At 41.8% G+C, this 20,455-nt stretch overlaps 1 protein-coding gene and 1 long non-coding RNA gene across 2 annotated transcripts in view; one reads left to right on the top strand and one right to left on the bottom strand.

Moving 5' to 3' along the window:
- Window positions 1–7,494: 7,494 nt before the first annotated feature.
- Window positions 7,495–8,844, bottom strand: LDOC1 (LDOC1 regulator of NFKB signaling). Its single transcript, NM_001260647.2, is given in 1 exon segment — window positions 7,495–8,844. A coding segment is annotated over 1 exon segment (441 nt). The 5' UTR covers window positions 8,751–8,844; the 3' UTR covers window positions 7,495–8,309.
- A 190-nt stretch (window positions 8,845–9,034) lies between these two features.
- Window positions 9,035–20,455, top strand: part of LOC144338494 (uncharacterized) — a 261,222-nt gene continuing 249,801 nt past the window's right edge. The window contains exons 1-2 of the long non-coding RNA XR_013412711.1: window positions 9,035–9,074; window positions 14,894–14,994. This is a non-coding gene — a long non-coding RNA (uncharacterized LOC144338494). The remainder of the gene's footprint in view (window positions 9,075–14,893; window positions 14,995–20,455) is intronic.

Below are 20,455 nucleotides of genomic sequence, written 5' to 3'. Positions count from 1 at the left end.
AAACAGAGATATAGACCAATGGAACAGAACAGAGTCCTCAGAAATAATACCACACATCTACAGCCATTTGATCTTTGACAAACCTGAGAGAAACAAGAAATGGGGAAAGGATTCCCTATTTAATAAATGGTGCTGGGAAAATTGGCTAGCCATAAGTAGAAAGCTGAAACTGGATCCTTTCCTTACTCCTTATACGAAAATGAATTCAAGATGGATTAGAGACTTAAATGTTAGACCTAATACCATAAAAATCCTAGAGGAAAACGTAGGTAGTACCATTCAGGACATAGGCATGGGCAAAGACTTCATGTCTAAAACACCAAAAGCAACGGCAGCAAAAGCCAAAATTGACAAATGGGATCTCATTAAACTAAAGAGTTTCTGCACAGCAAAAGAAACTACCATCAGAGTGAACACGCAACCTACAGAATGGGAGAAAATTTTTGCAATCTACTCATCTGACAAAGGGCTAATATCCAGAACCTACAAAGAACTCAAACAAATTTACAAGAAAAAAACAAACAACCCCATCAAAAAGTGGGCAAAGGATATGAACAGACATTTCTCAAAAGAAGACATTCATACAGCCAACAGACACATGAAAAAATGCTCATCATCACTGGCCATCAGAGAAATGCAAATCAAAACCACAATGAGATACCATCTCACACCAGTTAGAATGGCGATCATTAAAAAGTCAGGAAACAACAGGTGCTGGAGAGGATGTGGAGAAATAGGAACACTTTTAGACTGTTGGTGGGATTGTAAACTAGTTCAACCATTATGGAAAACAGTATGGCGATTCCTCAAGGATCTAGAACTAGATGTACCATATGACCCAGCCATCCCATTACTGGGTATATACCCAAAGGATTATAAATTATGCTGCTATAAAGACACATGCACACCTATGTTTATTGCAGCACTATTCACAATAGCAAAGACTTGGAATCAACCCAAATGTCCATCAGTGACAGATTGGATTAAGAAAATGTGGCACATATACACCATGGAATACTATGCAGCCATAAAAAAGGATGAGTTTGAGTCCTTTCTAGGGACTTGGATGCAGCTGGAATCCATCATTCTTAGCAAACTATCACAAGAACAGAAAACCAAACACCGCATGTTCTCACTCACAGGTGGGAACTGAACAATGAGATCACTCGGACTCAGGAAGGGGAACATCACACACTGGGGCCTATCATGGGGAGGGGGGAGGGGGGAGGGATTGCATTGGGAGTTATACCTGATGTAAATGACGAGTTGATGGGTGCAGCACAGCAACATGGCACAAGTATACATATGTAACAAACCTGCACGTTATGCACATGTACCCTACAACTTAAAGTATAATAAAAATAAATAAATTAAAAAAAAAAAAAGAAAATATGGACAGAATAGTAATTATTTAACCCATTTATCTGCTATATTAAAACAAATGGGAAGATTATGGTCACAGGAAAAATGTTATGATATAACATTTATATCATATAAATGTTATGATATAAATGTTATGATAACATAATGATGTCACTTATAAACTTGATAAAGAGTATTAGTGTATTGAATTTCTCATCTTTCATGGCTAAGTAAAAATGTATGATTCATATCTGAAAAATAATAGCGGTGTCTGGACTATTTAAAGGCATAAACACTAACAGAAATGATATAAGCAATTAAATTGGGGAGCGCAGAGATGGGAGGAGAGTGGAAAAAAAGGAAAATATACTAAATATTTTCTCAACAGCCTGAATTATCATAAATAGGCAAACGACAAACTGAGTATAAATATTTGCGACATATATCACAGATCACTAATAAATAAAGAGCTTCTAAAAAATTGAGGCCGGGCGCGGTGGCTCAAGCCTGTAATCCCAGCACTTTGGGAGGCCGAGACGGGCGGATCACGAGGTCAGGAGATCGAGACCATCCTGGCTAACACAGTGAAACCCCGTCTCTACTAAAAAATACAAAAAAATAGCCGGGCGAGGTGGCGGGTGCCTGTAGTCCCAGCTACTCGGGAAGCTGAGGCAGGAGAATGGTGTGAACCCGGGAGGCGGAGCTTGCAGTGAGCTGAGATCCGGCCACTGCACTCCAGCCTGGGCGACAGCGCAAGACTCCGTCTCAAAAAAAAAAAAAAAAAAATTGAGAGAGTAACACTAACAACCCAAGAGAAAATTGGGGAAGGATATGAAAATAAAGCAAATCCAGAATATAGGAAATTTTATAGACAAATAACCAGGTTTCCTCAAAGAATAAATTGCCAAGAAAAAAAAGAGTGGGAGGAACTGTTATTAATTAAAAGAAGGTTAAGAGATATATGGACCAAATGCAATGTGCTGACATTTTAAGGAAAGTAATTCAAGCAGACAATTAAAGACATTTTTAGGACACTGGGGATATTTGACTCAATTGAATATTAAATATTAAGGAGACTGTTAATTTTAGTAGGTCTGTTAATGATATGGTGGATTATGTTTTTTAAGGCCTTATCTGTTAGAGAAACATACTGAAGTATTGAAGGGTGAACTGAAGTGATATCTGGGATTGGTTTCAAAGTATGCCATAAAAATTGCAAGAAATGTAAGGGATAAAGCAAAAATGCTGATAATTTTTTAATCCAGGAGATGAGTCTGTGGGGGTTCATGATAGTATTCTCTCTACTTTTGTATATGTTAAAATTTTTATTGTGTACATTCAAATAAGCAGTTTATAAAAATCCTATATGGCAGTGCAACCATCTGTGTCTAGAGAACACATAAATCTGAAACATCATAATGACTTTAGTTACCATTGAAATATAAATCCCTTTACTTTCTTTTTACTGATGTTACTTGTTTTAAATCTGAAGCTTTAAAGTGGGGCATATAAAAATAGCCCCGGCAACAGTTTTATATCTTTAACTGACTGATTCTGAACTGACTGGTCAGTTCAATTACACTGACTGTATAGGAACTTTGGCTAAAATGTAAGAATTACATTATTGCAATTTTGCTGATGAAATCCTTGGTCATTTAGAGAGGGGAGTGGAGGTGTGTAAATTTTGTGGATAGAATAATAAGAAATACAATGTATCACTGACCATATGTCAGATACCAGCCTCTGAGGGGAAAAAGGGAGGTACACCAATGTTGCTATATCTACTTATTCTGAAACACCCTTTTCAGCACCTCTCCATTTTATATGGTTTGGTTCCATGTCCCGACCCAAATCACATGTTGAATTGTAACCCCAATGCTGGAGGTGAGGTCTGGTGGGAGACGATTGGATCATGGGGTCAGTTTCTCATGAATGGCTTCATATCATCCCCCTTGGTACTGCATAATGAGTGAATTCTCACAAGATTTGGTTATTTAATAAGTGTGTAGCACCTACCCCCTCATTCTGTCTTCCTCCTGCTCCACCATGTAAGACATGCTGCTTCCCCTTAGCCTTCCCCCATGATTGGAAGTTTCCTGAGGCCTCCCCAGAAGTCATCATGCTTCCTGTACGGCCTGAGGAACCATGAGGCAATTAAACCTCTTTTCTCTGTAAATTACCCAGTCTCAAGTGTTTCTTGGGAGATGGGATTAATACACCACTCCTCCTCGCAACTCATCCATGGAAGGGTTTTTGCTCCATGAACAAACCTGCTATGGTGTTCATAATTCCTTCAAGCAAGCAATTGCTTCAATCTATCCCAGGGTTAAAAAAATAATAATAAAAATAAATAAATAAAAGACACTAGGCCGGCGTGGTGGCTCACACCTGTAATCCCAGCACTTTGGGAGGCCGAGGTGGGTGAATCACGAGGTCAGGAGTCTGAGACCAGTCTGGCCAACATGGTGAAACCCCGTCTCCACTAAAAATACAAAAAATTAGCTGGGCATAGTGGCGGCACCTGTAATCCCAGGTACTCAGGAGGCTGAGGCAGGATAAACGCTTGAACCCGGGAGGTGGAGGTTGCAGTGAGCCAAAATTGTGCCACTGCACTCCAGCCCGGGCAACAGAGTGAGACTCCCTCTCAAAAATAAAACAAAACAAAATTTTTAAAAATAGAACATTTTGTGGACAATGGAACATTTGAAGACAAAGGAACACATTCTAACAGGCATTTTAGGCAAGAGAAAAAAATGCAAGGTAGATGATCAGATATTCATTAAGGGAGATAAGGGGTTACCAGCACTGTCAAAGGATACCATTGTACTTACCTTTAGAACTAAGTGGTCTAAGACTGTAGGGAATATACTTGAGCTATTCAGTAATGCAAACTGCTGCCAGACACTAAACCATGACTTAGCAAAATCCATAAATCAAAGCAAATAATAAATATTCTTCATACAATTATCCCACCCTTACCATCAAGGAAAACATTCTCACGATCTTGAATTAATACAGTTTTATTAGCTTTGCTTTACTCAATTTAAGAACCTAGAGGCCGGGTGTGGTGGCTCACACCTGTAATCCTGGCACTTTGGGAGGCCGAGGCGGGTGAATCATGAAGTCAGGAGTTCGAGGTCACTCTACTGGCGAAACCCAGTCTCTACTAAAAACACAAAAATTAGCCAGGCGTTGTGGCGGGTGCTTGTAATCCCAGCTACTCGGGAGGCTGAGGCAGGAGAATCGTTTGAACCCAGGAGACAGAGGTTGCAGTGAGCCGAGATAGTGCCACTGCACTCCAGCCTGGGGGCGACAGAGCGAGACTCCATTAAAAAAAAAAAAAAAAAAAAGAAAAAAATTTAAGCATATTTTTAAAAATGCAAATATCCCACTAATTTCAACAAGACTTCTCCCTCTAATCTGCCTACTTCCAAATTACTGAGGTTTTAGCTATGTTTTAATAGCAGAAAATAATCAAATATACATGTGCATAAAGTACCTCTAGCTTTATATACCATTCTGCAGGATACAGCAACACGGACTTAATAGATGGCAGTGCTTATCTATTCAAATGAATAGAAAAGTCCAAAGATATATTGGTATATTTAATATGATTAAATGATTATGACCTCTAATATGACTAATTTCATTTCATTGATAGTATAATTTCAGTGGCCATTTCAAGTCTATTATACCCAAAATGAGAATTCAGGAGTCTGAAGTTCATATTTGTTCAGCATTCCTACCTATTTTTAATAGTTTTGATAGAAGTGGCACTTCCATCCTTAGACATACTTCTACTTCTTCCTTCTTTTTTGCAATGCTTTATGCCATTATCAGGAATTCCTCCCTGGGTGATGGAGCCCTTGCCAATATCTGCACTTTTATTGCAGAATCTGTCCCCAGAGTAACCAGAATCTCACACTTTCCTTTTGTGCATCTCACAGCATAACCTGTTCGTCCATGATGCATGAAGGACATCACCTAACACATACACACACACACACACAGCACACACATACAGGGTCACAGCAAGCTCATGTGCACATGCACACATACTCAGGAAATGTACATTTCAGATCACAGAAGCTCCTTGGCCTAGTTCTCCCAGATGCCATTCAGATGCTGCCTCGGCATGGCATCCTTACTGACCCTCCCTTCCTCCACAGAACACATACTCATATGTCCTCAACTTCCACCCCAGAAAGGTCATTCCTAGATCTAATCACAGCCCAGATTCTCTTCCTGGCCCTTTCCTGTAACTAATCATCGAAGTTCTGGCCCAAGGCACAGTAAAAGTAGCAGACTGGACTAACTATGAAGGCAGAGATGACATTTTATTCAATGATATAACTCCACTCAGCATAACTGGGCCATAATCAGTTTGGAATAAATGATTTTTAGTCTCACTGGATCCTTTACCTTTTAGATCTTGCTCACTTTTCCCCATTTATCCCCAATTCAAGGCCTTTCTAGTCAGGAAGAAAGTGTAATTATCTGGCCTCACACATATTATGTCTCAAATATAAACTCTCTGTATTCCAAGGGTTTTTGTATATTTTCCAAGGAGACTGGGAGAAGTGATCAGTGAATTCTAAATAACCAGGTGTCTCCTTGATTCAGATTTGGAGGCAGCAGCTTCCCGAAGAGCCCCAGATCTCATTTCCACCCAAGCCTTGGCCTCTTTTATTAAGTCATACTCACCCCTGTCCCCACCCTCCAGAAACAGCTATCCTAGGTGTGAGATATAATTCCTACCCTGAACTTTGCCTGTTCACCACGTAAACAGCTTTGTTTCTTGCTTCATATAAGACTTCAAAAAGTAAATGGGGTCTTATCATGCTCTCATTTCCATTATCGCTGAACCTGCTCTGCTCCTCTTTACGCTGACATTTTCCTACTAAAGCCACGCTCAGAGCCAGAGACTTGCTTCCTGAGAATTCTGTCCCCAGGCCCAGGAGTAACAGCCCATGGTTTACTGAGTGCTCACCATGTAGCAGGGAAAGTTCTAAATGCTGCATGGGTATGATCTCATATAATCCACACCTATCAGGTGATTAATATGAAGCCCCATATCTCATTTAATCAACACTGAGGTTTACCAGTACAAATGAAATATCTTGCCTCAAAAGGCCTTAAACAGTAAGGAAATGTGTTATCTAAATTAATTAAAGGTTATAAAGTGAAGTTGGCTCCAGACATGGTACAATGAGGGAGGACATCTGGACAGATATAAATGAGAACTCTGAACCCCTCACATCCTCCTAAACCTTTCTAAGAGGTAGTCCTCTCAAATCCCCAACCAAGCTGCTCTGCATTAAACATTTCAATGACTTAACCCGGGGCAATGGCCTCACACAGGTATGCAGTTTCTTCTCAGCAGCCACCCCCTTCACTGCTCTGAACCCTCCAGGCCCAGAGATCTCAGCATAGCCCCCAGATAGCAGTACAAAGTCTGATTTAAGAGATAACCAAGCATCTTGCTAATTTCCATAGGGAGGAATCTGGGACACATCTATGAGTGGAAATTCTAAGGATGTCTGCCCAAGGAGGATGAAATGTTTGTTAAGATCAGGGTATATCTTTATGGATGCACTTGCCCAGGATCTGGGACTTAATGTTAGCTAGAGCACCTGTAAGTGACATGTTGGCTATTTGGAGTTTGAAAGTGACAATGTACTATGTTGGCTCTCTGGAGCCTGAACTCAACAGCTGCATATAGGCAATAAGGATTAAGGGGCAGAACTTCCCTGGCACAATATTAAGGAATCCAAAAGCTCAGAGAATTAGGAGCAATACATATATATGTCCTGGTTTATGCCTGTTGTTACGGTCTAATTATTAATACTGCCCTCTTTGCCATCTGCTCAGCCAACCCTTACCCATGCCACCCTGGAGGACCCAGAGAACACACCCTTTGCCAGGGCTTTAAGAAATGCGTTGGTGAAGGAAGCATCAGAACCCTGACAAAGCCCTGAGGTAGCTGTCCCCAGCAGCCTGGAGTTGACAGCAGGGATTCCTAGGATTGGTTGTATTCCCTGATTTCCATGGGAATAACGGTAGTCACAGTGACAGTTCTAGAGGTCAGTGATAGCACTTAACTATTAAAAGACAATCATTTCGTTTTTTAGTGCTTGATATTTATTGAAAATAATGCCAATGCTTTTTCCAGGTAGTATTGAGGAGCTGGGCTGAGTGCTTGTTTGTTTTGTTTTTAGTACTATTTGTCCAAATGCATACATCTGTGGGACTGCTGCAATTTTGAAAGAAAAATGACAGCTGTGTAAAACCAGTGCATAGGAAAAAAGAAATATCAACAATTTGGCTGTCAGGCACACCGCGCCCCTGCAGCAATCTGGTATGGCAGGGGAGGACACTCGGAGTAGGTAGAAAACTAACCAGGCTGAATGACTGGCCTCTTCAGGGGTTGGTGAGCTGTCCAAATCAATGTCCGAAGAGGCAGAGCCAACTCTGGCATTTTCCAGGTTGGTCCTGATCTCGAAAGGCGGTAGTCTGTAGGTGGGATGTGGTGAGTGGATGTGAAGTGGCAGCATAGTTCTCTGGGCAGATGTAAGCCTGGCAGCAGGGCAGGTGGCAGCAGCAGGGCTATGGGTGGTCTGCGCAGTTTGTAACAGGGGCCTGGCCAATAGCTGGGGTTCAGGACACAGTTCAGATTAGCAGGGGAGGGATCCCCGGGATGGCCAGGGTAGATGACACTTCCAAGCACTTCCGAGTGAGTGAGGCTCCAGCCCCAACCCCAGCAGCAGGTAACTGGAGCACTATTCCTGGAACAAAGACAAGCACTACGGAGAAATGAAGAAAGAGCAGACGGGCGCGGGTAGGGAAGGGGACCGGAGGGCAAGGGGGAGAGCACTGGCTCCTGGCGGGGTGAGGGCTGCGGGGAGGGGGTGACGGCGTGCAGGGCCCTCCCCCCGAGGCCCGAGGGCCTAGTAATTATCCTCTTCGTCCTCGTCGTCGTCGTCTTCGTCGTCATCCCAGCCAAAGCACTGTTTCATCTCATCGAGGAAGGCTCGGTAATCACCTAGGATGGGGCTATCCATCTCGATGTAGGGCACCACCCACTCCTCGGCTTCCCCGGTGAGGAGACTGATTAGGAATGCCACCTTCATGGCGTCGTTGCAGAATCGGTTCTCGTTCACGAGCATGTAAGACGCTGTCTGCACGATAAACTCAGGGAGCCGGGAGCTCTCGCCATTAAACGTTTCGGGGAAGGGCACCGGGCAGCTCGGCGGACGTACCTGGCGCAGCAGGCTGGCCCTCTCGCACACCAGCAGCCGCAGCTGTTCCATGAGCTGGCTGTTCTCGATGGTCAGGGCGCGGTGCCGCATCAGGAGCGCGTGCAGCAGCAGCACCAGCTCATCCACCATTGCGAACAGCCTGGAAGGACAGGGCTCGGCTCGGTTCGGCTCGGCCAAGGTGCGCACGGAGGCCTCGCAGGAAGTGCGTGTCCACGGAGACGCTCGATGGCCAGGGGCTGGGGGCGGGGGGCGGTGCGCGCCGGGGTCCGGGAGGCTACGCAAGCTCCGCCCACGAGGCCATTCGGACGGATGGTGCGCCGGCGCGGCGCGGGAGGGGCGTGGCCAGACTGGCGGCCGCGGCTGCGTGGGGGCGTGGCCGGGATGGGAAGGGTTTAGACAAAGAGGGCGTGGCCAGGAAAAGGATGCATTGGGTCGCTGAACCACCGGCTTGTGGTAGGTCTCTAGGCGGGCAGTTAAAGGCTGGGGTAGGCTCCCCTAGCTCCTGGTTGTGGGGCCTGCGTTAGCAGAGGACCTGGCGAGCGCTGAGTTTGGTCTCAGAGAAGGCAAATTTGTTCAAACTGAAAGGATTAGCCACCCTTCTACCTAGGCAACTCTCACAACTCAGTTGTTCCTTCGTGGGTCTGTGGCCACTAGATTCTCTTGGCGTGATGTTTTATTAACACATTTTCTTTCTTGTTTAAATCTCACTCAGAGAAGTATTGACACTGCTGGCTGCACTGTGGGACTCACACTTCCTTTTAGGATCATGAAGACCTTCAGGGGTTCCTGCCTTTCATGAAAAAGGCAGTATTTAAACAGTGACTTCTTTAGTAGGGGAATAATATGGCATACTCCCTTAAAACAAACAAACAAAAAAAAACAAACCTAAGTAGCAGGATATAAAGAAGTTTTGCAAAATCAGCATCCAATAATCAATTGCAGGCATCCCACATATCTTTGATTCTCTATTTCTTGTCCTGCTATTAGTGCCTTTGGCCACTGGGTTTTATTCTGTACTTAAAAATGAACTGTTAAGATGTTTGTGTTTTTAAATAATTTTGTTTTTCTACTTTAAACGGATCCCTAGAGCCGACAGGAATTGTTGGCTCTGCTTTCAAATATATTGCCAATTCAGTCATGACTTGTCATTTCTACCACTGCCACCCTGATCCCCAGCCTTTCTCACCCAGACTGCTGCAACTAATCACTTAGCTTTCACTCTTTTCTTCCTATAGTATATTCTCCATAGAGTAGCCACAGGAATCGGGCGCGGTGGCTCACTCCTGTAATCCTAGCACTTTGGGTGGCCAAGGAGGGCGGATCACGAGTCAGGAGATCGAGATCATCCTGGCTAACAGGGTGAAACCCTGTCTCTACTAAAAATACAAAATATTAGCGGGGCGTGGTGGCAGGTGCCTGTAGTTCCAGCTACTCAGGAGGCTAAGGCAGGAGAATCGCTTGAACCCGGGAGGCGGAGGTGGCAGTGAGCCGAGATAGCGCCAGCGCACTCCTCCAGCCTTGGTTACCAAGCGAGACTCCATCTCTAAAAAAAAAAACAAAAACAAACAAACAAACAAACAAAAAACAGTTAGATCCCTTCACGCCCCTGCTCAAAATCCTCCAGTAGTTTCACCTCAGAATAAAGAGCAAAGTTGCAGCCAAGGCCTACAAGGCCCCTCCTTCTATCCTGTGCCTCTTCCCATTTTCTGCTGTGCTCTCATCACTGTCTTCCTTGCTGATTCTCACACCCATCAAGCAGTTCTGGCTTCATAGCCTTTGCACCTTCTATCCCTTCTCCTTTGCAAGGATGTCATCCCAGTTGGCTGCCTGACTCCTCCTACTGCTTTCAGAGAGAACTTTTCTGACCACTGGACCTATCAGAGCACCCTGTTCTCTGCCACCAATCTGTAACCCTTTACTCTGCTTCATTTATCTACATAACATTTATTGTGCTACTAGCCACCATGTCGTATGTATATATAGGACTTTGCTCATCATCTGCTTCCATTTTAGAATATATAAGTCAAAGAAACACTGCTTTTGCTATCTGGTCTATCCCTAATGTCTAGATAAGTTCTGGCCCAGAGTAGAGGCTTCATTAATGTTTGGCGTGTAATATAATCTCAGAGTGCAGATGCTGAGATAAAAATTAGAAGTTGTGGCTGCACAAAGTGTTAAATAATACTCTTTAAATTGTTAAGTGTAAGGTTGGGCATGGTGGCTCATGCCTGTAATCCCAGCACTTTGGGAGGCCGAGGGCGGGGGGGGGGGCAGATCACCTGAGGTCAGGAGTTCGAGACCAGGCTGACCAACATGGAGAAACCCCGTCTTTCCAAAAAATACAAAATTAGCCAGGTGTGGTGGCAGGTGCCTGTAATCCCAGCTACTTGGGAGACTGAGGCAGGAAAATCACTTGAACCCAGGAGGCAGAGGTTGCAGTGAGCCGAGATCACACTATTGCACTCCAGCCTGGGCAGCAAGAGCAAAACAACGTCTCAGAAAAAAGAAAAAAGAGAAACAGAAAAAAAAAAAAAATTGTTCAGTGTATTTTATCTCTGACCATGAATCAGTCTCGATTGTGAAACAATGACTGATGTAATAAAACTGGCTGAATAGATTTTTAAAGAAGTTCAATTCAATCCTTTAGGATAGAATTGAATGATCATCCATGGGAGTAGGAGACTGGGAAAGAGCCGAGAAATAGGGCCAAGACCCAAGCAGGGACCTGGGGAAGATGACACTGGTGAAAGGATGGGCAGTGAAAAAAAGAGATAGGAAGAATGTGAGCTTTTGGCCTCTCCTGTGCTATCAGCTCCGCCACCTGAGAAGTTGGCAGGCAGGGATCCACTCTCACTCTTAATTTTATCTTCAGCACCTGGCAGTGTTTACTAGTTGTTCCATAAATGTTCAGTGTAAGGATTGAGGGGAGGGATGGGAAATGTGGAAAGTAGGTCTCTGATCCTCCTGCCAAATTTATAGTTCAGAGTACAGGATGGGCCTGACTGGGACAGAGGTAGTGGCCAGCTCCACCTTTCATATCCAGGCCCTAATACAGGAAGAGTACTCAGGGTTCCACTCCTAGGAGCACACTTTTTTTCTTTCTTTCTTCTTTTTTTTTTTTTTTTCAGATGGAGTTTAGCTCTTGTTGCCCAGGCTGCAGTGCAGTGGCGCGATCTCGACTCACTGTAACCTCCGCCTCCTGGGTTCAAGTGATGTTCCTGCTTCAGCCTCCCGAGTAGCTGGGATTACAGGCATGCACTACCATGCCCGGCTAATTTTATATTTTTAGTAGAGATGGGGTTTTTCCATCTTGGTCAGGCTGGTCTCAAACTCCCAACCTAAGGTGATCCGCCCGCCTCGTCCTCCCAAAGTGCTGGGATTACAGGTGTGAGCCACCACGCCCGGCCTAGAGCACACTTTCTGTAGCAGACACTGGACCAGGTGATTGGCAGGGCTGTCACAATGACTCATACACAAGGACCAGACATGGGAATGGGCATTTTAGAGCCAGAGACCCAAGAGGTAAATACCTAAACCTAATAAAGCAATAGGTTGATGGTGCTATACCATCATGCCAGCCTCTCTAACTCTAAAGCCTATGCCCTTGCTCTGAACAATTAATATGTGCTGGACCCTTGTATTTCAGTGGGCCCAGGCAGGTCTAGTGGGGAACCAGACATGATTAGGCAGATGCTGCCCTAATTTTCTTCCTACAACCCCATAGCAGAGGGATTCAGAGAGGAAACCAGATGAGGCAACCACTAGTATTCCCTCTGAGTGCGCTCTGAGACCCTGGAAGACAGGAAATGTCCTGCCCAAAACTGTGCCCAGAACTGAGCAGTGACTTTGGGAGGTGCTTCCATGGTTGCAGAAAGGGAATGGAGACAAGCAGCTTAGCACTGACTCACAAGGGAAGCAGTCAGGAAGAGGTATATAGTATCAGTTGATAGAACATGTAGAATCTTAATGCTTGTGTTAACCAGCTTCCAGGTGCCTGTGAGGCTCTCCCACCAGTGCCAATGCCTATCAGCACTTCTTTCTCCATTCACCCTGCTCACGGCTGCATGTCGCCTTCTTCATTTTCTTTCCCCCTCTCTAGTGGCCTTTAAATGTTCCTTTACACTGACGTGAATATGTTGGGGGCAGACAGAAGTACTCCTGGTGTCAAGTACTCATAGAGAGTACTTGTCTCGGGCTCATAAAATTTATCAGGACAGCTCTGGCTTGGAACACCCTAGGGGTGGCTTAGACTTCACCATTTGGCAAGAGCACACGCCCAAGGCACTCACTGCCACCATCTCTCAGGTAACCCTGCCCTGGTACACATCAAGCATCCAGACTGTAAAATTCTCTTGAAATGAACATGAAAATTTCCCATGATTCTTGAGCCACCAGATGAGTGTGCACATATCAACTGGGTAAACTAACTCAGTACTCAAACATGCAGCCAAGAACAGAAACAGCTTCAGAAAGAATATTTGTAAGAGGACTGGATGAATGCTGCCGGGAGCCGGATCTCTTCCCATATGGACTTCCCCCATCTCTCTTCTTAGCCAGGTGCACCTGGGACTGCTTTTTACAGCAACCGCATTTGGAGGGCAATAGGGACCTCTGGCCCAGAGAGAGGAATGAAAAGGGACAACTTCCTCTCTCCTGTCTTTGCCCTCTCCAGCTTACTAAAGTGCTGGAAACATTTTTACATGTTTATTAATATACTAAATGAATGTATTCTTATGGTTGAAATACATTAAATAATTGATGTCTTAAAAATAAAAAAGGAACACTCTTAAGACCTCTCCTGCTCACAAAACATCACTTACTAAGATTATTGAAAATTCATATTTTGCCCTCTCTTGTTCTCTCTCTCTAAGGAGATTCAACTTTTCAGTTTCATAGATGATATAGAAAAAGCCTGGTGCAAATAAAGTCATAGTTCCAGATATGGAACTGGAAAATCAGATTTCTATAACTGAAAGATTATTATGAATTAATGTTTTACATTAAGTATTTTGTATTCTTCACGTGTAGGCTTTTGTATTGCCGTAATATAGAATTTATTGCCTGCAGTGTGCTGCGCTAGATGGTTGTTAGTTTTTCTCTTGCCTAGTTATTTTAATATAATTGGTCACATTGATTGTACAAGAGCTTTATACACGTGTTTTGTTTCTGCCATTTTTGTACGTTTTAGAAAATATCTGGCATCATGTTGAATTTGTTCTTATGGATCTCCAGAAAGTGATCTGTTATCATCTGTGTTTGCCTGTTTTGTTTTAACTGTTTAATAGCCTGTCTTTTAGATTGGCTAGTTACTTTGATCTAGACTTAGTTTTTCATGAGGCAGAATGGGTGTGGTGAATGGAAAGTAACCACAGATTCTTTGCCATGCAGCAGAGAAGTAGAAACAATTTTCCCTGCCTCATTAATCTGGGGTGACCCTGTGACTTGATTTGACAAGCACAATGCGATGCAGTGCCTTAAAATTTGTGAGACAAGGCCTTAAATAACTGAAGATTCTGCCTTTGCCACTGGGTACACTTCCTATTAAGAGTCACCCACCATATATAAGAAGTCTAACTACCATGGGGTCATTATACTGTGAAGAAACTGAAGCTAGCCACGTAGAGAAAGAGAGATCATGTGGAGGAGCAGCAAGACAGTAAACAAACATGAGACTGAAGCTCCTTTCTTGGACTTTCCAGCCTAGCAGAGCCACTACCTAAATGCAGCTGAATGAATAACTCCAACTGACCATACATAAAGCAAAAAAAAAAAAAAAAAAAAAAAAAATCCAGCTGAGCCCTAACTGAATTTATGACCCACAGAACCATGAATAAATAGAACGCCAGTTGCTGTAAGCCACCAAGTTTTGGGATCGTTTGTTACCTGGCAGTAGAGGACTTAAACATGGAGAAACTTAGGGTATGCTGCAGATAAAAGCAGGAGCCCCATATTAAAAAAACATACAATTTCTGAATCTACTGCCCTATTCCATTTTCTTAGATTTATATTTGTCTATTTGGCATCCATTAATCACAAGGCCAAACTAATGGCCAAAGTTCTTTGCATCCTCCTTGCCATCCAAAGCCCATACTTTGAAACTGCTTCCTTTATCTAATTCTCATGCATCAAGCCAATATTTTCCCTGCTCTAAATTAGCCTGAAGCCAAGTATCAGACAACTAGGGATCGGCCTCATCCCCCTAAACCAGCTGGAATTATTCGAACTAGCCGATTCTAAACTGTTTGGCCTGCCCTGCCTTGCCTTTCCCACAGATACGCCACTGAAGACTATGGCTTCCACTCACTCCTTTCTGCCTTCCGGTGTTTACCCACGTGCCCCTGCGTGATGTGGTGAGCCTCCTCCTCTAGGAAATGTAAGTAACGAAAATCTTACAGTTACATTGGCCTTTCTATGTCATCACTCAGTCATCTCCATAAATTAAAATCCTGCAGGTACAATGGGGACACGTGAAAAGTAATCCTGTCCTGTGAGGAACTCTGAAGCGTGTGCTTGTGCATGAGCGCCTCTCTGTCCTTGTGTGAGTGTCTGTAGTCAAGCAGACATAAGCATATTGCTGCCCTGTAACATCAAGGATGCTGCGTGTAGGGAAAACTGGCAGTGTCATGGTATGACAAAGAATCAAAAGCAGCCATGTTTACTCCAGGGAATCTATATGCCTATGTAAAAGCAGTGAAGCACATTTCAGGGAAACATTATGGGAAAAAAATAATTTTTGAAAAGAGGAGTTCTGTCTTCATACTCTTGCTTGCAACCTGTGTTGCTTGAGTAAGTCATTTATTCTTTTTTCTGAGCTTCTGTTTCCGTATCAGTAATGTGCATCCTACTAATATCTATATCATAAGGCTGCAGTGAATATCAAATCATAAAATATAAGAGCATCTGGCAAACTACAAAAAACTTTTGTACACAGATTACATATTATTGTTCACTGGACAATTGAGATTTAGTAGCCTTGCAGTGACTCATATTAACTGCATGTTAAATTTAATAGGTAGGTAGTTCACTTCTCTTATGTTAACCTAGTATCCATGAGTTTATCCATGAAGTTTAAAAGTATAAAGTATACCTTTGAATAACTAGCTGGAGGAATAAAATAAGGTTATAACAGGATCTTACTTTTTGTCAATTCAAAGCATTCTGCTCTTATAAGTTTTTTAGGGAAAAAAAAGACATCTATTATTATAGTCCAAAGACCTACATGTTACATTTTCTATTTTGTCCTATCAATCTGGAAAAAATCCATACCACATCTGGGATATGGATACACAGTCTCCTCTCAGAGTAAAGAGGCAATTATATCTCCAGAAACTTTTCATCACTATAGACCATGGTGGTCTTCCTTGGAGAGGCCAGCAGTTCCAGGGACATATGAAAGAGAGAAAACAGGATTTTCTCGGCCTTAGAAGTTTCTCTGGCCTGCCTTCACCTGAGCCAGCATCCTCTCCTCTCAGGTTCTCTAGACTTGCCTGCTAGCCTCCTTCATGTCCCTTGGTATCTCCTAAACACTCAGTGATAATTTTTGTTTTTGATTTTTAATTTTTGTGGGTACACAGTAGATGTATTTTTTGTGGGGTACGTGAGATATTTTGATACAGGCATACAATACATAATAAACACATCAGGGCAAATGGGATATCTGTCACCTCAAGAATTTATCATTTCTTTGTGTTACAAACATTCTAATCTTACTCTTTTTGTTGTTTTTAAATGTATAATAAATTATTATTGACTATAGTCACCCTGTGTGCTACCAAATACTATGTCTTATTTATTCTTTTTTCTTTTCTTTTCTTTTTTTTTTTTGAAATGGAGTCTCAGTCTGTTGCTCAGGCTGAAATGCAGTGGCAGGATCTTGGCTCACTGCAACCAGTGCCTCCCGGGTTCAAGCAATTCTTCTGCTTCAGCCTCCCGAGTAGCTGGGATTACAGGCACCCACCACCATGCCCAGCTAAGTTTTGTATTTTTAGTAGAGATGGAGTTTCACCATGTTGGCCAGGCTGGTCTCGAACTCCTGACCTCAAATGATCCAACTGCCTCAACCTCCCAAAGTGCTGAGGTTACAGGCATGAGCCACCACGCCCGGCCTTGTTTAATCTTTCCATTTTCTAACTATATTTTTGAACTCATTAACCACTCCCACTTCACCCCCAGCCCCCCACTACCCTTCCCAGCCTCTGTTAACTATCATTCCACTCTCTATCTCTCCATGTGTTCAATTGTATTAATTTTTATTTCCCACAAATGAATCAAAACATCCAAAGTTTGTCTTTCTAGGACTGGCTTATTTCACCGAACATAATGTCCTCCAGTTCCGTGTATGTGTTTGCAAATGACAGGATCTCATTATTTTCTGTGGCTGAATAGTACTGCATTGTGTCTATGTACCACATGTTCTGTATCCATTAATCTTTGATGCACACTTACATTGCTTCCGAATCTTGGCTATTGTGAACAGTGATGCAACAAACACGAGATTGCAGATACCCATCGGTATGAGGAAATTAATATGCTGATTTCCTTTCTTTTGGGTATATTCCCAGCCAGTGGGATTACTGGATCATATGGTGTCTCAACTTTTATTTTCTTGAGGACCCACCAAACTGTTCTCCTTAGTGGTTGACTAATTTACATTCCCACCAACAGTGTAAAAGGATTCCCTTTTCTCCACATCCTTGCCAGCATTTGTTACTTCCTGACTTTCGGATATAAGCCATTTTAACTGGTGTGAGATGATATCTCATTGTAGTTCATAATTGCATTTCTCTGATCAGTGATGTTGAGCACCTTTTCATATGCTTGTTTGCCATTTGTATGTATTCTTCTGAGAAATGTCTATTCAGATCTTATGCCCAATTTTTTCGTAGGACTATTAGATTTTTTCCTATAGAGTTGTTTGAGCTCCTTACATATTCTGGTTATTAATCCCTTGTCGGCTGGATTGTTTGCAAATATTCTTTCCCCTTCTGTTGGTTATCTCTCCGTTTTGTTGATTCATTTCTTTGTTGTACAGAAGCTTTTTAACTTGATGTGTTTCCATTTGTCCATGATTACGTTGGTTGCTTGTGTTTGTGGGGTACTGCTCAAGAAATTTTTGCCCAGACCAGGGTCCTAGAGATTTTCCCCAATGTTTCTTCTTTTTTTTTTTTTTTTTTTGAGGTGGAGTCTCACTCTGTTACCCAGGCTGGAGTGCAATGGTGTGATCTTGGCTCACTGCAACCTCCACCTCCCAGATTCAAGTGATTCTCCTGCCTCAGCCTCCAGAGTAGCTGGGATTGCAGGCATGTGTTACCATGTCTGGCTAATTTTTGTATTTTTAGTAGAGACGGGAGTTTCACCATGTTGGCCAGGCTGGTCTTGAACTCCTGACCTCAGGTGATCCACCCACCTCGGCCTTCCAAAGTGCTGGGATTACAGGCGTGAGCCACCGTGCTCGGCCTTCCTGAATGTTTTCTTTTAGTAACTTTATGGTTTGAGATCTTAGATTTAAGTCTCTAATCCATTTTGATTTGATTTTTGTATACGGTGAGAGATAGAGGTCCAGTTTCGTTCTTCTGCATATGGATGGATATATCCTTTACCTGGCCCTATATATTGAGCAGAGTGTCCTTTTTCCAGGATATGTACTTGGCACTTGTGTTGAAAATCAGTTCGATGTAAATAAGTACATTTGTTTCTGTGTTCTTTATTCTGTTTCATTGGTCTTTGTATCTGCTTTTATACTAATACTATGCTGTTTTGGTTGCTATAACTCTGTAGTATAATTTGAAGTCATGTCATGTGATTCCTACAGTTTTCTTCTTTTGCTCACAGTGACTTTGGATATTCTGGGTCTTTTATGATTCCATATAAATTTTAGGATTATTTTTCCTATTTCTGTAAAGAATGTCATTGGTATTTTGATAGAGATTGCATTGAATCTATAGATTGCCTTGGGTAGTATGGACATTTCAACAATATTGATTTTTCCAATCTCCAATCATAAAATATCTTTCCTTTTTTTGTGTCTTTATTTTCTTGTATTAATGTTTTATAGTTTTCATTGCAGAGATCATTCACTTTGGTTAATTCCCAGGTATTTTGTTTTATATTTAGCTATTGTAAATGGGATTAGTTTCTTGGTTTCTTTTTCAGATTATTTCCTGTTGGCATATAGAAATGTTACTGATTTTTGTACATTGATTTTGTACCCTGCAACTTTATGGAGTTTGTTCATCAATTCTAATAGTGTTTTATGGAGTCTTTAGTTTTTTCCAAATATACAAACATCATTTGCAAGCAAGTATAATTTGAATTCTTCCTTTCCAATTTGGATGCCCTTTATTTCTTTCTCTTGTCTAATTTCTCTAGCCAGGATTTCCAGTGCTATATTGAATAACAGTGATGAAAGTGGGCATCCTTGTTGTGTTCCAGATCTTAGACAAAAGGCTTTCAATATTTCCCTGTTCAGTATGACACTAGCTGTATGTTGCATGTGACTTTTGTTCCTTCTATACCAAGTTTTTTTAGGGTTTTTATCTTACAGGGATGCTGAATTTTAATCACATGCTATTTCCACATCAATGAAATGGTTATAATTTTTGTCTTTCATACAGTTGATATGATGTATCACAATAATTGATTTCTGTATGTTGAATCATCCTTGCATCTGAGGGATAAATCCCATGGGGTAATGATGCATGATTTGTTTATTGTGTTGTTGAATTTGGATTACTAGTATTTTGTTGAGAATTTTTGCATCAATGTTCATCAGGGTTGTGGGCCTGTAGTAGTCTTTTTGAGCTATCTTTGTCTGGTTTTGGTATCAGGGTTATAGTTGCCTCGCAGAATGATTTTACAAGTATTCCCTTCTCCTCTGTCATTTGGAATAGTTTGAGTGAGACTGATATGAGTTTTTCTTTAAACATTTGGTAAAATTCAGCAGTGAAGCCATCGGGTCACAGGATTTTCTTTGCTGGAAGACTTTTACTTATGGTTTCAACCTCATTACTTGTTATTGGTCTATTCAGGTTTTGAATTTCTTCATGGTTCAACCTAAGTAGGTTGCATGTATCTAGGAATTTATCCCTTTCTCCTAGGTTTTCCAATTTATTGGCATATAGTTGCTCAATGTATTCTCTAATGATCCTCTGTGGTATCAGTTGCAATGTCTCCTTTTTAATCTCTGATTTATTTATTTGGGTCTTCTCTCATTTTTTCTTGGTATGACTAAAAGTTTGTCAATTTTCTTTATCTTTTCGAAAAATTGACTTTTCATTTTGTTGATCTTTTCTATTTTTGGTTTTAAATTTGTTTATTTATGCTGTGATTTTCATTATTTATTTTCTTCTACCAGCCTTGGGTTTGATTTCCTCTTGCTTTTCTAGTTCTTTAAGATGCATTCTTAAAATGTATATTTTGAAGTTTTTTTTTTTTCTTTTTTGATGTAGGCATTTATAGTTCAAACTTCCTTCTTATTACTGCTTTTGCTGTACCCCATAGGTTTTGATGTGTTGTGTTTTCATTTTCATTTGTATCATGAAATATTTTGATATTCTTTTAAATTGCCTTACTGTTTCACTTGTCACTTAGGAATATATTGTTTAATTTCCATGTATTTGTGTAGATTCCAAATTTTCTCTTGTTACTGATTTCTAGTTTTATTCCATTGTGATCAAATAAGATACTTGATATTATTTCAGTTTTTTAATGTTTTAAGACTAATTTGTGACCTAACCTATGGGCTATCTTTGAGGATGATCCATGAGCTGAGGAAAAGAGTGTGTTTTCTGCAGCCATTGGATGAAATGTTCTGTAAATATCCATTAGATCCATTT

The sequence above is a fragment of the Macaca mulatta genome, chromosome X (genome assembly GCF_049350105.2).
Source record: "Macaca mulatta isolate MMU2019108-1 chromosome X, T2T-MMU8v2.0, whole genome shotgun sequence".
NCBI classification, from domain to species: domain Eukaryota; kingdom Metazoa; phylum Chordata; class Mammalia; order Primates; family Cercopithecidae; genus Macaca; species Macaca mulatta.
The sequence above is the reverse complement of the archived record's forward strand: the minus strand, read 5'-3'. Positions and strand labels throughout refer to the sequence as shown.